Genomic DNA, 16590 nt, shown 5'->3' on the forward strand with positions numbered 1-16590 from the left:
GAGAGTTGATACTTTCATCAAATGTAAAATACAAAGAATGATTAATATTATAAAAAATGTTGGCACTTCGTACATTTTGTTTTTTTTACGAATCAGATAAATTTTTTTAAATCAAATCCATGAATAAAACTTGATAAAAAGACAACTTGCCTTAGAAGTAAGATCTTGGCAGAAAATTCTGAACTTATCATCTGGAGGAAACAAATACAGCGAGTACGAATCCCTACCAGCAATTTGGTTTCTGAAATAATAGAGTTCCATGATTTTTCTTTAATATGAAATGATAAATCAATTATTGCTATAAAAATGTTAGTTCTAATTTTATCATGTGGTAGTTTCCCTAAAAGTGTTTAGTTTAGCACAGAGAAGCTCAACCTTTATTTTGAAATAAATTAAAAATTAGAAGGTGGGGTTTATAGTTTTTGTTTGTTTTTTTATCACTTTAGGTCAGGTAAGATTAGGTTATATTGTGTACTGTAAAGCCCCGAAGGGTTAGGAAAAAACAGATATAGGCCCAGCAGGTGAAAAGCCGCCCTCAGAAGTTAGAAATAGGAGAAAAAACTACCAACTCTCCATTATTTTGTAATTGATTGAGAAGTTCTTTGAGGTAAAGTACCAAAGCAAAAAAAATATACAATAGTCTGCAGCAAAAATGTTAACATATATAGATAAATTATGCAGCATCGTATTGTGGTTATACTTGTCTACCGACACGTAAATAATATTGAATATAATACCTGAACCAAACAAGTAGAGAGTTGGATTGTTGTGGTTCAGCAGACTGGGGTGCGCTCTCTGTCAGATTATTATTTGTAAAATCTTTTACAAACCCTTTCTTACTCTTTTTCTTATTCACAGATGAATTATTCCTTAAAAAATTAAATTAGAAATAAAATTTAAATCAGCATGTAAGAAGTGTATATTTCTACCTCAAATTTTAAAAACGTGTTCTAGTTTAATTAATTGACTATGCAGGAATAAATGATTCATTATAATCTTTCCCAGAGACAAATTTAGCATTAAACAGGGAGGGAGGGGATATTGGAGAGTAAATTATACCAAATATAGTACCCAAATATTACATCCAGTTTTTTTATGCCTTGTCTCCAAATCTTTGGATACTTTAATTTTAATTGGTTGGTTCCAAGCTAGTTATTTTTACAATTTTAAACAATTACATCACTGAGGATATAAATCAGTATCGTTCATTGTATCATCCCTTAAGACACCTGTTGATTCTACATATATAAATTTCTGAAACATAATTTAAATTTTCAGTAAGTTCAAACAATTATATTAAGTAGAATTATTTTTGTAAGTTAGACCTAAACAAAACAATCGATTACTCATGAATGGAAACAGTTACCTTAATAAACATAGTATATCTATGTATATAGTCCAACTAGCCCCATTTTTCGTCAAAATTAAAAAGTGAATTTTTGCAGACAGAATCTATTGTTTACATTTTGTTATAAACAAGATACGGGCGACAAAATTTGAGACGAATTTATTCGATGATATAATTTTCTGTAACAATATGTGTACACAATTTCAACCAATGAGATCTCTTGTATATTCCTTTAGTATTCTTCTATTGGTAGAATCAGACAGTATGTCTCTTGAGTAACTATATTTAGTTACCTTAGACTATCTTGTGAACTAGAACTTAAACAATTGGATGATTTTCTTCGGGCTGCAACTGACGCTCTCCTGTAAATTGTAATACATACATTATCAGTTTTAAATCAAGTATTGTAATGGAGAAAAGTCTTATTTAATAAAATTATTATATAATTCCCTAAACTTCTAGAAGCAACATTTAGGATATTGTATTGTTTACAATGGATTGCATGGATTTGTCATACTAGAGACGTTAAAATGGCATGTTCTGCTGCTATGTCTTGCACGTGAGCTTTATAGTGAGAGTAAAGGGAATGCCTTGGCCTGTACACTGGTACCACTTATTACCATACAAAGTTAGTACAAAATTTAGGCAATCAAAGAATCTGCTGTCTGTTGGTTTTTATTTACTTAATCCAATATTTTATAGAGAGCGTCTGCGTATTATATTCCATTTAAATAGAATAATGCCCTTGGGTTCTCTAGATGACAACTTGAAGTGGACCCACTTAGGTATTAGGTTTATTCTAACAACAAAAATTACCTTTTCTAATAAATCACTCTTATACTTTTTATACATTGGTCATTGAAAAATGAGAAAATAAATTTAACCTGTAAGGACCAGTGGTTTCAGCTGATCCAATTCTACTATGAGCCCTAAAAAAAATAAGACATGAGGAAATGAATTCCCTTAGTTTGAGTACATAGGATCGAAGCCGTCCTTATTCAATTTATATTTTAAAAAATCGAACTCAAATTTCATAGTTTGTGAAAGGTTACAAATTGTTCTGACTTTGTAAATTGCAAATGCAACTTTTTGTAAAAAAAAAATATTTTTGTATCCATCAATGCTGGCGGAAACAGCAGCAATCCAAAATCTAGATATTAAAGCCTAAAAATACTAAATCGTATTACTCATTCCTTTTTTGCTAAAATTACAAAATATAATTGATAATAAACTTACTAATAAACGTATTAAATAAATGAGGACTATAGTTTTGTTCATTACATAAGTAAAACTTTAAATACAGAAATTATAACATAAAATTAGTAACTTTACCTGAATTCAGCAAAAGCTGGATTATTTTCAACCTCTTCTTTGGCAACAACCCTTGCTGCCATCAAATCCTTCTTCTCTCCACAGTAACCACAAGGTATCACTAAATATTTAGCAACTCAGTTGTTTTTACGTTGCGCCCCAAAAAGTATTTATGTCGCGCGCACTTGACAGTGCAGCAGTAGAAATTATTTTAGCGTCTTTAGTGATAACGCTGTTGCGATATTCAACTTGTAACCATCCCGGCATGCAACAGTCGTGGGTTAGCTAAGAAATGAGGTTATCTATGGTTAATACCTAGTTATTGCCTCATTAAGCGGTATTCTCTTTCGATTTTAAGTGAGTATCTAGAGAAGCCAAGGGCATCATCCGCTTGTAATAGGATGCCAAGTTGCACTGTTATTTGGTAACCAACCCTTTGATTGCACGAATTTTGTCCTAACTCCTAACTGTGCATGGTAATGAGTTTTTTTTTATGTTTACAGGCCAAGTCACCTACCCTACTATCACTGCTAGTGTCACGTGGCAGACATACCAGCAGTGTACAATTTTTAACGATGCGGTATTCCCAGACTCGAACCGGATAACTTGCTGACAGCAATCAGGCACGCTATCATTTATGTTAATTAGGTTACCTATGGTAGTTTCTTGTCCCATCTCCACAACACTGTTCAATAAATTTTCACGCATCATCCTACAATTAGTGAAGATTTTTTATATTTTGGAGAAATTTTAACAAAAAACAGATAATTATTTTATTGTAGTATGTGATGATTCCTCTTTGCTTGGCAAAACCATTTATTTAAACACGAAGCCAAACTTTAACAGCTGATATTAGTTACATCTAATTTAACTAAATCTTTGAGTAACAGGAATTATTTGTGGTTGAATTGATCCATCATCCCTCCCTCAAACTGAGGGCTTGGCAGCCACGCGCCAGCCGCCTGTAAGTCTCAGGGAAATCAACCTTTTACAATTAGACAAATCAACTGAAAGTCCAAACCTGACCCAATTATGGCAATCACTCTTTTCATAAAAGTTTTAATGGTACCCAACCGTTTTTAATTTGAGGCTAAGTTGAATTTTCAAAATACAAAACATAAAAGAAGATTGGACACCAAGTTATGTTTAAAATGAAACTTGTTATCAAACACAAACATCCTATTACTTTATGGATATGTTAGAAAATGACATACTTGGTCATTTTTGGTGATCTCCGCGGTAAACCTGTTCTTGAACCATCCTACGAAAAAAACTTGTATTATTCTATAACTATTAAGTCATTTATGTCCACCTGTCACAGGAAAAATATCTAAAAAACTATGCGGTTAAGCTTTTCAGGTAATATTTCTACTGTTCATTTTTCTCTGGCGCCGGACGTACGAATAAAAAATACTCCCCTCCCTCCTCACTTTTCAAATTCAAATTCAATCATTATTCGGTGTTTTTCCTAAAAGTACATGTACCCCCAGTCTCTTATCTTTAAAATATATTGTAAATAATGCGGAAAGGGGGGGGGGTGGTTTTGATCACTAACCCCAGCTAGGTAATCTATTACTTTAAAAATAACCTATCCTAAACTAACTAAATTTGAAACAACATCATACAAAACAAGGATGACAACATCCATAAAAGCGAAGCACTGAAACGGTAGGACAAACGGACATTAACTCTTGTATAGTGTCAGAACTGAATAATCAGATTATAATGTATAAGAGTCGAAGCAAAATTGTAAGTAAATTTGTTGAAAAACTGCTTGATACAGAATAATGTTTATGGACATACTTACATTTTTAGAACTTTGTTATAGAGTTGTTTCGCTTTTAATATTGTACTTTGTTGTCCCAGGAATCAGTATACAAAAAAATCAGATCAATCGGATAATTAGATCACATAAAAATTTGTTGATAAAAAAGTAGAAAATCAACATGTTTAAAATGGACATACGGACATTCTGGTAATGATTAAAGAGTTGCTTCGCTTTCTAAATCGTACCTAACTACTACAGGAAAGTTTGAAATCGATACTATAATTCTTACATGACTAAATTAAAGAAATAAGCTATCCGTTACGGACGTACGGACCGACCCTAATTATAGAAAAGCTTCGCTTTTAATAATTATAGAAAAGCTTCGCTTTTAAAAGTACCCCCCACCAACTCCTAATTCTAATTTTATTTTCAAAAGGTGGAATTTTGTGCTATATTTGGCAACGCCCATAATTTTAACAATTAATATCATATTTTACCTTGATTAAACTTTGTAGAGAAGTTGAGCACTGTTTACACAACCTTGTACCTGGAGGCAATATTTTGGACCCCTTCCGCTGAATTTGTTCTGAATTATAATTCATTGGTATGACTTCGTCCCCTATTGCATATTTTGTTTACAAGAAATATAAAATAATTTGATTTAAGAAATGCTAAATTTTAAAAATATTCTCAATTAGACCCCTCAATACTAGATTTATTTCTTTTACTTTTCTTCGGAAGGCTGTAATGCGATGAAATGCGATTTACATTTTCTCGTAGCAGAACAACCCTGCGGGGTCTAAACTTACGTGGCTATCCAGTACCCAATAATTCTAACATAACCTAACTTGAAGTAATGATCATGTAACCGAAAACAATACCCCACCATCTTTTTTAAAATTTATATCAAAATAAGGCGGTTTTGTGCTTGACAAAGCAATTTGAAGGAATTTGGCAAAATGCTTTTTAGCATGAAGCTGCCTAGCTGCACTAAACAAGGGTGATATTTACCTTTGACAATGTTGCTCTTTGCATAAACTTGTTCTTGCTCCGGTGTCTCAGCTTCTCCTTCAGACTCAAAAGAATTTCTGAAGGCATCATCCTTCGACTCAGAATTTCCGATCGAACTTTTCTTGTCGTCCTAGCAAGAAAACATTAAAAATTACAAAATAAAAAAAAAAACGATTTATTTTATAAAAACACTGCAAAATTGTATTAGAGTATCAACGTAAATTTACGTGTGTAAAACAAAACTTAATAAAGAAAGTACAGTTAATGAGTTAGGCGAATTGTTAATGGAAAGTGAAAATTTGCCGAAAAATTTGAACAATAAATATATTATCAATAGTTGTGTTTTACTATAGAAATTTCCTATTAAAAGACAAAATAGTTAATAATATTACTTTTTTAAAACTTACTGATAAACATGTATATAAGTGCTTAATGAAACCAAAGCCTATTAAAATCAGTGCTCTATTTTGTGCATTTCATGCATATTTAAACAACTTACTTTAGATCATATTTCTGTATTTTTAAAGGCAAGTATCAGAGTAGAGTAGAGTATTGTGGAGTACCTTTCCATTAAACACGAGATAAAAAAAACCAAAGTTTGACACGGCTCATGAAACTAAATCTACCCCGGGATCAAGACAATGGACGATCAATTGTTACTAAACAAAATTATCCCTTATCTACAATAAAATTAATGGTTGAAAAGTTTGAATATTACTAGTTTCGAACAAAACAATCAAAATTAATTTGAAGTATCCAAAGTTTTTGATTCAATGAATAAGATAAAGTTATAAAAAATGAGTACCAGTCTAATTTACAGTCCATTATCCACTACGTCCCTGAAAGCTACCCATGTTCAAACTCAGGTTCTTGACAGCTTTCCAAAGTCGTGTTCCAACGAACTGTGTGTTGGAGGTGTTAGTTAAATGAGCAAAGTGATATACATAAAAGAATTGTGACCGTAAACATCATTTTTTTGTGCACTGTTACAACTCTTGTTAAAAGCGAAGCTTTTTATAATTGGGGTCTGTACGTTCTTTCATCACAGTTGGGTATTTTTGTAAATTTTTGCATGTTAGAATTGTCTTATCGATTTCAAACTTTGGATGATGAATCTTGTAACAATTAGGTACCATTTAGAAAGCGTAGCAACTCTATAATCTTTACCAGAAATGTAAGTCCTGAAATAGATTATGTATAATTTTGTTTATACTTTTAAATAAATATTCTGCTTTTAAGTTTTCACATTCTACAAGTGTTCATGTTCGTTTTTTCCACCGTTTGACTTCAGAGCTTCACTTTTATGGATATTTTCATCCATGTTCAAAAAGTATTTAGTAAAAAATAATTGATAAAATGAAGCATTAATTTGCATTGATTATGGTGGATAAGCAAAGCAGGGCTTGGCAGTTGCAGCCAATTCATGCCCTTTTTTCGCTGCCGAGCCATATAAAAAAGCATAAGTGCCCTAAAATTCAAATTGCAAAGACAAGACAAAAGCCAAAAGTGCAAAGATTGTTTTTAATTATTTTTTTGGTCAAATTTATTTAAAAGTCAAAGTTAAACTACTTGAAATATGTAATAATTTAAATAATAATATAAAGATAGAATTTATTTTGAGAAAAATTCTTAATAGAAATTGAAATTAATTACTTAAGTGATGAATAACTTAAAACAAATCAAGTTAGAAATAAAAAATAAAAAAAACCTTACCCTCTTCAAGGGCTGAGCCTGATGTGAATTAATAAATAAAATAATAATCTATACTAATTATAAGTGTTTTAGTGGTTTCCCTCAAAGTTCCTCCCGAACACTGAAACAAAATTTTCTAAAAATTTAAAAATGGTTTTCTTCCCTATTTCTAAACCTTTTTTTTTTGACCCCTACCCTGCGTGGCCTATATACACAATACCCAGTATAACCCATTAGTGCCGAACCGGGTTTTAAAACCCGGTGCCAGAAAATGGAAAAAAACCGGTTTCCGGCTTCATAATTGCATCATTCTCAGTATGAATCCCCCCTCTACTACCCTGGCTTTCATTTCCCCCTGGAGCAGGCAGTTTAGCTTACTTCCGTTTGCTGGTATAGATCAACAAAGTTTGAAAATCATGACAATTCAAAATACCCCATCTAACTTTTTTGTTTTTATAGTAAAGTCGCTGATTTTTTTCGTGAAATCTAATGTTTATTGACAAGTACATCTATTTGTGAATTCGTTTTATTTAAATTATTATTTTTTATATGATTTTTTTATCGTTTTTTTACGCCCTATATAGGCCCGGTTCGGCATTTCCATTTTGAGTCTGAAATTTTTATTACCCGGTTTCACTAATAGATCTTTTTTGAAAACAACAACAAAACAGGGTTTTTTTACCCGAAATCGCCGGCTAAACACGAAATTTGAAATAAATCGCTTCGTATTATACTTGTAGCTCTTTAGATTACATGAGGTTGTGTAGTTTTCAATTACGGATCGTATCAAAGTTCTAAAAAGTGTTCATCTCACTTTTGGCGTTCAAAAATTACATTTTTCGATTTTTGGTCAAAATAACCGGGTTTATACAGGTCAACCGGGTTTTAAAACTGGGGGAAAGCACCAAAAACGGGTGTTAATGCCTGGTTGGTATTTATGGCCAAGCCGAACCGGGTTTTTTTGCAACTTTCCTGTGCACGCCACTAGAGCAAAACAAAAAAATACGAATTCCGTTTTGACCATTATAAAGCTTCCCTGAAACTTACAGCTCGATCGGCCCATAAAAGTGGCGCTCGGCACTAATGGGATAATCTAACCTAATATAAAGTAATAAAACAAACGAAAAACTTCAAACCTTCTTTTATGATATATTTCTTGTAAAAATCATGGTGGGGGTGTGTTCAACAAGGCCCTAGGAGGGAAAACACCAATCTTTAATGGACATTCAACTGTAGATTATTTAGGAATAGTCCCTTTCGTGGCAACGCCTATTAAGGGGAGTTTCGTCGTATTTTTACAGTAGCTTTTCTAGTCCCTGCGGGGGATTCTAACCCTGCGGGGCCAATTGCCTAACACTGCGGAATAATCACCTAACCTAACCTAAAATGACCTATCAAAAGATACTGTAAAAATACGACGAAACGCCCCTTAAGAGGCGTTGCCACGAAAGGAACTATACCCAATTATTTTACGTAAATAGCGAAGGCGTGCATTTCATTTTCATTGGCAATTTAATTTTTAATCAATTAGTGTTCCTTTTTAAGGTTCATTTTGTTTATATAAAGATCCTGAAATTATTTTATTTTGTTGATTTTTCGTGTTTGCTTCATTTATGCTATAAAGCCATTTTCCCTGCCAAATGTATGTCTTTTTGTTTTGTTTTGGGGCAGGGTAAATCATTATTTGGATACTTGTAATACCTCCTTCTTCACACACTTACATTTTCAACAAGTAAAGAGTTATGCAAAGAAAGGCATAGTTAGATTTTTATATTTTCAGGGATATATATTTGATAATAATATGACTTAGTTTATTGTGTTCCTTTTTTGGGGTTGGAGGGGGTGGGGATGTTCTGATGAGGTTCAAGGCAAAAGAAATGGAGAGGAGAGTCTTTGCAAGGTTAGACAAATGTTCGTGTTACCTTAAGCAAGGACGTCCAAGCTTTTTAAAGAGGGGTTAATGAATGATTTTAAAGTTTAAGGGGGGTAAAGACCCTTTTATGCGAATGACCTTAAGACCCTCAAAAAATAATCAAAAGAAATAAAATCAAAATAACGACCTCAGGAGACTTTTAACCATAAGAGACTAACAATTACCTTATTTTAAAGTGTGTGATAGTTATTTCTCGCATCGTATTATAAACGGCTTTCGTATGGATGAGAACCGGTTCCTATCCACCGGATTCGAATGAATACGAGAATAGTTATTTCTCGTATCGTATTATAAACGGCTTTCCGCGGATATAGAATGTACAATTATAAGATTAAAACTAGTTTTTTTAGCCCCGTGGTGCCGAAGGCACCGGCTAAAAAAACTAGTTTTAATCTTATGATTGTACATTTCTATATTCGTAGAAAACTGGATATAATACGATGCTAGACATAGTTTTTTCGTATTCATGAGAACCGGTTCCTATCCACCGAATACGAGAAATTTTATTAAGAATATCTTTTATAAAATTTGTAAATTGAAATAGAAAGTCTTATTTCAAATGTACAATTAATCTTTTAAAACAAATGTAAACAATTTAAGGCTTTTTTAGTTTCAGGCACCATTCACTTAAAATATCTAATTTTAATAATGTATCAGTAATAGTTAAGAGTTATTAAGCTGAGAAAAGACATTTAACGAAATTGAAATATTCCCTCAAAATAAAGGTAGAGAATAAACTTCTTGGTCTTAAAATATTTTTGTAGCGCATCTTCTTTTTAACAATGGTCTGTTCGTCCGTAAAACAACTCATTAGCGCTTTCTCTTGCAAAATTACTTATACTTTTTACAAAGATCATCTCTTTAATATTTTTCTTTTCATTAAGATCAGGACACCGTTCGTCAATTATTACACACACAAGTAGGCCTCCATAAGTGTGTATTTAAGATTATATTATCTGTATAGGCCATTAAAAAATTCTTATTTTCTTCTGTATTTTTCTCTTTATTTACAGTTTGACGTTCTTTTCATTATTTAAACTAATTTTATCTCGGTGATAATGCGCTACTTTGGACATGACAGTCCTTTTTTGGTATTCCGTTATTTAATTAAGATCCCAAATAGCTTTAAATCAATTAAATGTTTTTATACCTGGCTGGAAAACCCCTCGACCAAAATGGCAACCAGAAGGTTGAAAAGAACATAGTTGCCAAAAGTCATGAGAGCAACGAAATACAGGGCTGCCCACTGAGAGGTTCTCTCCATACCAGCAAACAAAACTATGTTCCAATCCTCTTGAGTTAGTACCTAATTAAATAGGACAAAGTAATTAACCGGGTTTTAGGGTGTAATTTGTAGAAAAGTTCGAAATATTTTTTTCTTATACAAAACTCCACAAGCCATTTAAGAAAATAAGATATCGATTATTAATTTCTATCAATGGTAAGTGGGTTAAATTAAGTGATACTTTTGTCCTATTAAAAAAAAACACCCTGTAATTCCAAATATTTGATTAATTAATTTTTGTCTGTCCGTCTGAACATCAGTTAGCCAACTTGTACAAATAATAGCTGTACCTACTGCAGTTAAAGAAGCTGGACAAAGTGTCTAAAGAATCAGCCATGTGACGTCATAAAAATGATGGAGATAAGAGGAGAAGTGTTAAAGAAAACCACTAAAAAAGATTAATAATTCCTTATTTTTATGACGTCACAAGGCTGATACACTTTGTTCAGCTACCAGTTAAATGGCATCTATAGGAAAAGAAATGTAAGTGCCTTGGCCATTAACAGGCCCAACCCATTACCATGAACTATGATGGATCACGAAGTGCCCCTTGAGCTCTTAAAACCACCTATATTCTTTTTATCTATGACTAAGTCCTGCGGGTTTACCCTAGTAAATAAAATGACCTAACCTAACCTGACCTCAAAAAACTTAAAACTGCCCCTAATGCTCAATGTACTTTGTGTGAAAGCGATAACATTCAACAAACGTATGGACTTTAGATGTCAACATGACAACTAATCTGTGAGTTAATAATGAATTAATTTGCTCGTCCTATTAACTTTAAACCTTACCTGGAATACAGTAACAGTTGCCCAAAGTAGAGAGTCAAAATTCTTGCGGTCTGGTGTTCCAAATTCATCTTGAAATTTACATCCAAACAAATTCATTCCAAGTATGCTAAAAGTAAATATTTTTGAAGATCTTCTCAAGACATACCTATTTACTATCTATGTATCTTCGCTGGCTAAAAATCAGTCCAAAAATGAATAAAAAACATGGTTTTATATAAATGTTTAAACTTAAAGATGAATTACATTTATTTTGTCATAAAATTTTTTTCAATTGTCTTTATTTCCATAACCGCGGGTAGCAATGCAGTAGGTTAAATTATCAGTACCAGTTCCCCCCCACCCATATCCGCACGCCGCCAAAAATTGGTAATATTCATTCAACAAACTTTCTGAAAAACTAATCTAATCCATGGAGAGAGGGGATATTGGGCTGTTTATTACACTAGTCCCCAAAGTTGTCCAATGACGTTTGCTTATTTATTGGTCTAACAACTTTTGGGACTTTTATTGAATTTTGATTGGTTGGTTCATTAATTTGAGTGTCTAAACGTTTCAACAACTAATTGAAATCTACAGAAGGGGTAATTTTGTGTATAATCATTGGGGATTTACATCAATTTATGTCCCTGAATCTAATCCTTGTTTGTGACCTTTCCTAATATTGAAAAAAATACCTATCCTACCTGCCCCCCCCCCCCCCTTAGTTCCTTGTATGGATTAGGGTTGAAAGATTACCTAAAGATAAAAATGAAGAGCATGAGAAGGCCAAAGAAAACGGCGACATTGTCCATAGTTCTCAGCATAACAATCAGCTGCCGCCGAAGATTTGGTAAAAATCTTACCAGCTTTAAGATCCTGAGATAAGATTTACATGTAACATATTATATATTTATAAGATGTAACATTTGGTCTTTGTAAAAGTATTATTTGAAATTTGCTGAAGGAAAGCAAAATTGCTAAATTTAGGAGGTGGGGGGGGGGGGGGCCCGGGGGGGGGGTTATAAAATAAACATATCATCATACCTTAAAAGTGGAATTCATGATTTAATTCAAATTGGTGTATAGTTTTAGAAGGTCAAGTTCTTAGAAAAGTTTATAATAGGCAATCCAACCGTATTTGACATGAATATCAATAATACTAAAATAATACTTTCTTAAAGACCAAAGATATGTCAATGGAATATAAATTGAATTGCAATATAAAACAATGGGGATGGAAAATCAGTAAAGAATAGGTCAAGTTTGATTTATGATCCATTTATATATCCATAGCAATAAAATAAATGTTTGCGCTTTGTTTTCAATACCGTTTAATATATAATGATTTACATGTTAAAAATAACGGGACAATTGTTAGAAAAAATATACTAGAGTTTTTTTTATGGGCTCTAAAAATACTCAAGGTTTAGAAAGCATTCGTTAAGTTTTTAATACAAGCTAATAGTTTTTTAAAGCGTTTTTTTTGTTTTTGCTTTGCATTTAATAAAAATATTTGATTCTATTGCATTATCAAAAGTTTAAAGCTAAAAGAATAATTTCCTCATTCGGAATTTGTGCTCTTTTTGTTTCATCACAAAATTAGTATACACACACTTTTAGGGTAACTAAATTTTAATCTAAAATATTTTCAAAATCTTATGCAGCGATATGGAGCCGACGTTTTTTATACGGTTGAATAGAACCAGTTCTCAGCTGTACTGCAAAATAGTGTATAGCATCGAATTACAGAAAACTTTTCACGAATATAAAATTAAAAAAAACATTTTTTTTTTAAGCTGGATTCTTCCTTGAACTTGGGGATCAAGTTGAAATTACGACTTCAGCTTCGGATCCACATCGCTGATCTTATGATAGTATGGATTCTCACAAATTTTATTCAAACTTAAGGTAGATTCTGCTGCTTTATCGGGAGCCAGTAAATAAAATAAAGGCTTTCTTTCAATTCTTTAAATCTAAGCTAGGCACAGGGTTAGGTAATATCCCTCCAAGAACTTAGTGGACCAAACAATCTCCTCCATTTCTACTCCTGCCCCACCTCCTACTTTTGATTTTTAAAAGCGAAGCTTTTCTATTATTAGGGTCGGTCCGTTGTCCGTCCGTACGTCCGTTCCTAACGGATAGCTTTATTTGTTAATTTAGGCATGTTAGAATTGTCCTACCGATTTCAAACTTTGCATTGTGAGGATTCCTGTAGTAGTTAGGTACGATTTAGAAATCGTAGCAACTATATAATCATTACCAGAATGTCCGTACGTCCATTTTAAACATGTTGATTTTTTTGAACAACAAATTTTTATATGATCTAATTATCCGATTGATCTGATTATTGGAATACTGATTCCTGGGACAACAAAATTTAATATTATAAGCAAATCTATAATCAATTCCTAAAAATGTAAGTATGTCCATAAACATTTTCCTGTATCAAGCAGTTTTACAACAAATTTACTTACAATTTTGCTTTGACTCTTATACATTTACATTCATATTATTCAGTTCTGAAACTATACAAGTATTAATGTCCGTTTGTCCTACCGTTTCAGAACTTCGCTTTTATGGATGTTGTCATCCTTGTTTTATTAAACACCGGGATGGGGGATTTACATGGTACACTAGCTATTAAAGGGACTATACCAGCTAAACGATGCATTTATTTATTATTATAGGTTGTGCTAAACAAAAATTTCAACTTCCACACTTGTTCAAAATAAGTCTGGGTTTACAACTAATTTTAGGGGAGGCTTAAATTGTTTTACCTAATTTTTCGTTTTCATAAAATTACTTAAAATTTGCTATAAAAGCAATGATGATTTAAAAGCAAGGCTTGGCTGTATTTATGTTTGTCTGTCTGTCTATCAGCCACAAATATAAGTTAGAAGTTATTTATAAACACAGTACTAAGGACCTAGTATACAATAAACTCTTTTTAAAATAAGCATTAGTTTCGCTTGTATGGATTCTTTTTATTCTTGCTTTTAAATAGCTGCTCTTAAAGTAAGTAAAAATACTAATATGAGGTTTAAACATTTTCGGCACTCTGAAGCATTTTCATCAAAAAATTTGTTTTAAATCTTTTTTCATCTAACCGTGTATTAATAAAATATTTTTCAAACCCTATTTCATTTTTTTGTGCCTAGAACACGATTTGGAACTTTGAATTTACCCAACAAAGTTATTGAAAGCATAAGTCTTTGGTTTTAGTTTGTTCTTAGATATTACTTATCAGAAAACTTTAATTTGATTTCAAAAAATTTAATTGTACAAGGACGTAAAATTTATCCCCGACGAGATACAAATTTTGGGCTGGGCGCAAAAAAAATGTACGCATTTCATCCCCCTAAAAACCAAAATTACCTCCAACCCCAGGCCAGTTTTGTACCCCTGCCAAACCTTTTTTTTAAACTATTGGTAGTATCTCCTGTTAAAATTTTAATTAAAACACACGTGAGATAAAATGAGTAAAAGAAGTATAACACAAAACAAAAATATTCATATTCTTCAGGGCAAATGATTTTAAACTTTATTGTACCTTTTCTGCAATGGAAACAATGATAGGTCTTTAGAAGATAAATTAATACCACATCACTTCTCAAGATTAGAAACAAATATTTTAGATAATTATGTTCTAGTAACCTATCCATAAATTTAGGTTTAATACTCAAAATCTTAAAAAACTACAATTTTTCACTCAGCATCTAAAAACTAGTTTTAGGGTACCTTCAAAAAGGGTACATAGCAGTTTGCCAACCAACAAAAGTACATAAGTTAGCTTTTTTGTTGCAGGAAACAAAGTAATTTTAGTTTTTAAATCATTATGATATTTGCCCATATCAAAGGAAATAAGTTATTGTAAAAAGAAAGAAATTAATTAAACATGTAAGTTGATTTGGCAAAAAAAAAACTTCTAAACTTTTGCTAGTTGTAAATTTGGTTGCTACCCTTAGTTGCTAAAATGTGACTAAAATTCACTGCAGTTTAAAAATCAAAATTGTAACTAAGCTGACCGAATTCATAGCATATATTTTTATCTAGGGACTATATTCGGTTTTATCGAAAAGTTTTTACCAAATTGTATGAAGCAAAAATATTAGTGATGATGACTTAAACTTCAGATCATCAAATTGACCTAAGGACAGATAGACAGACATAAAGACTTATAGAGTAGCTTTGCTACAAAAAAATCAATAAAAGCAAAGATATTTAATAATTAGGTATCAATTTAGCTTAACTACAATTTTGATTTTGTTAATATTTAGGATTAAATGAAACGCAGTGTAGTGCAAACTTATCTATTATTTAATCTCTATGCTGTTGTATATATTACCTGAGAGTTCTAAATATATTTCTAATTAATAACTTAAACACTAATAATAAGAATTTATAATTTATCCAATAATTAATTAACTGGTACATGGTGATATTCTGAAAAGAATAATTTAGAAAGGATGATTTTGTCCCCAAGTAGAGCAGCAATATGAACAATATGAAATAATTTTCCACAAAGGGCCTATTAAAGCATATGAAGGCCCCCCCCCCCCTCTTATTTTAAAATAAATTGATAATAGGAGGGGTGTTATGTATTAATTGTTGCTAGTCAGGGTTAGGTTATATTGCATACTTTGTAGCCCCACAGTGTCCAGGCATAAACAAAATACTTACTCATACTTATTTTCAATAAATTTTAAAAATGATGGGAGAGGGGGTGGGTGTTTGAGCACATTATCCACTTTGAGGGAAAGCATCAGAAAATATAATGTGAATAAGATATAGAAATTGTTTTTAGTATGAACAATTCAAAAAGTATTTTGATCAGATTTTATAAAGGTGTTTAAGTATCTAACAATCTATAACTTAAAATTCCTAAAAAGATTCATACAGTATTTTTGCTGACCTATTAAAAGGGGTGATTTTTTAAAATTAGTCTTTTAGAATATCTACCATGCACCTTAATATTTAGCAAGATTTTTTTGTATAAAAATGCTAGATATAATTAACATCAATACTTTAGAGAAAGAATAAAAATTATAGAATTAAGAACCACAAAATATATAATTATAATTTAATTAGTATGTTGTAAAAATGAGAACAAAGTTAATTATTCTCTTAAATATATAAAAAAAATATGCATTTTAAATGAAATTCTGATTTTAAAAAAATTGAGCTAGTTAAAATTATCATAATTTAAAACAAAATAAATTTTTTTAATTATTGTATAAAAGAGATGTTTTTTTTTTTTTTGGGGGGGGGGGGGAAGACTTTTTATATATTTAAGAGAAAACTTTAAATATTTTATTTATAAATAACCTGAGTAGTCTAAAAGTTCTGAGAACAGATAGACCAGAGCCTTCGTTGGATATACCAGCAGTCAAGTCATTATAAATCTCAAATCCACTAAATTAAAAAAAAATACATAAAGCTGGGATCTTAAGGGATGAGGAAATGGACTAG

The 16590-nt window shown here is 31.6% G+C and overlaps 1 protein-coding gene across 1 annotated transcript in view; it reads right to left on the reverse strand.

The window, feature by feature from the left end:
- Window positions 1-16590, reverse strand: part of Ca-alpha1T (Ca[2+]-channel protein alpha[[1]] subunit T) — a 90657-nt gene that overhangs the window by 28152 nt on the left and 45915 nt on the right. Inside the window, exons 33-46 of the mRNA XM_080173539.1 lie at window positions 16447-16533; window positions 11878-11997; window positions 11143-11248; window positions 10214-10369; window positions 7152-7169; window positions 5439-5568; window positions 4925-5013; window positions 3874-3920; window positions 3313-3374; window positions 2681-2780; window positions 2233-2277; window positions 1642-1710; window positions 738-869; window positions 151-241 (exon numbers count right to left, since the gene is read on the reverse strand). Coding sequence (XP_080029665.1) covers window positions 151-241; window positions 738-869; window positions 1642-1710; window positions 2233-2277; window positions 2681-2780; window positions 3313-3374; window positions 3874-3920; window positions 4925-5013; window positions 5439-5568; window positions 7152-7169; window positions 10214-10369; window positions 11143-11248; window positions 11878-11997; window positions 16447-16533 — 1252 coding nt within the window. The remainder of the gene's footprint in view (window positions 1-150; window positions 242-737; window positions 870-1641; window positions 1711-2232; window positions 2278-2680; window positions 2781-3312; window positions 3375-3873; window positions 3921-4924; window positions 5014-5438; window positions 5569-7151; window positions 7170-10213; window positions 10370-11142; window positions 11249-11877; window positions 11998-16446; window positions 16534-16590) is intronic.

Source organism: Acartia tonsa, chromosome 10 (assembly GCF_053477335.1).
Source record: "Acartia tonsa isolate MP-2025a chromosome 10, ASM5347733v1, whole genome shotgun sequence".
In the NCBI taxonomy this organism is placed as follows: Eukaryota; Metazoa; Arthropoda; class Copepoda; order Calanoida; family Acartiidae; genus Acartia; species Acartia tonsa.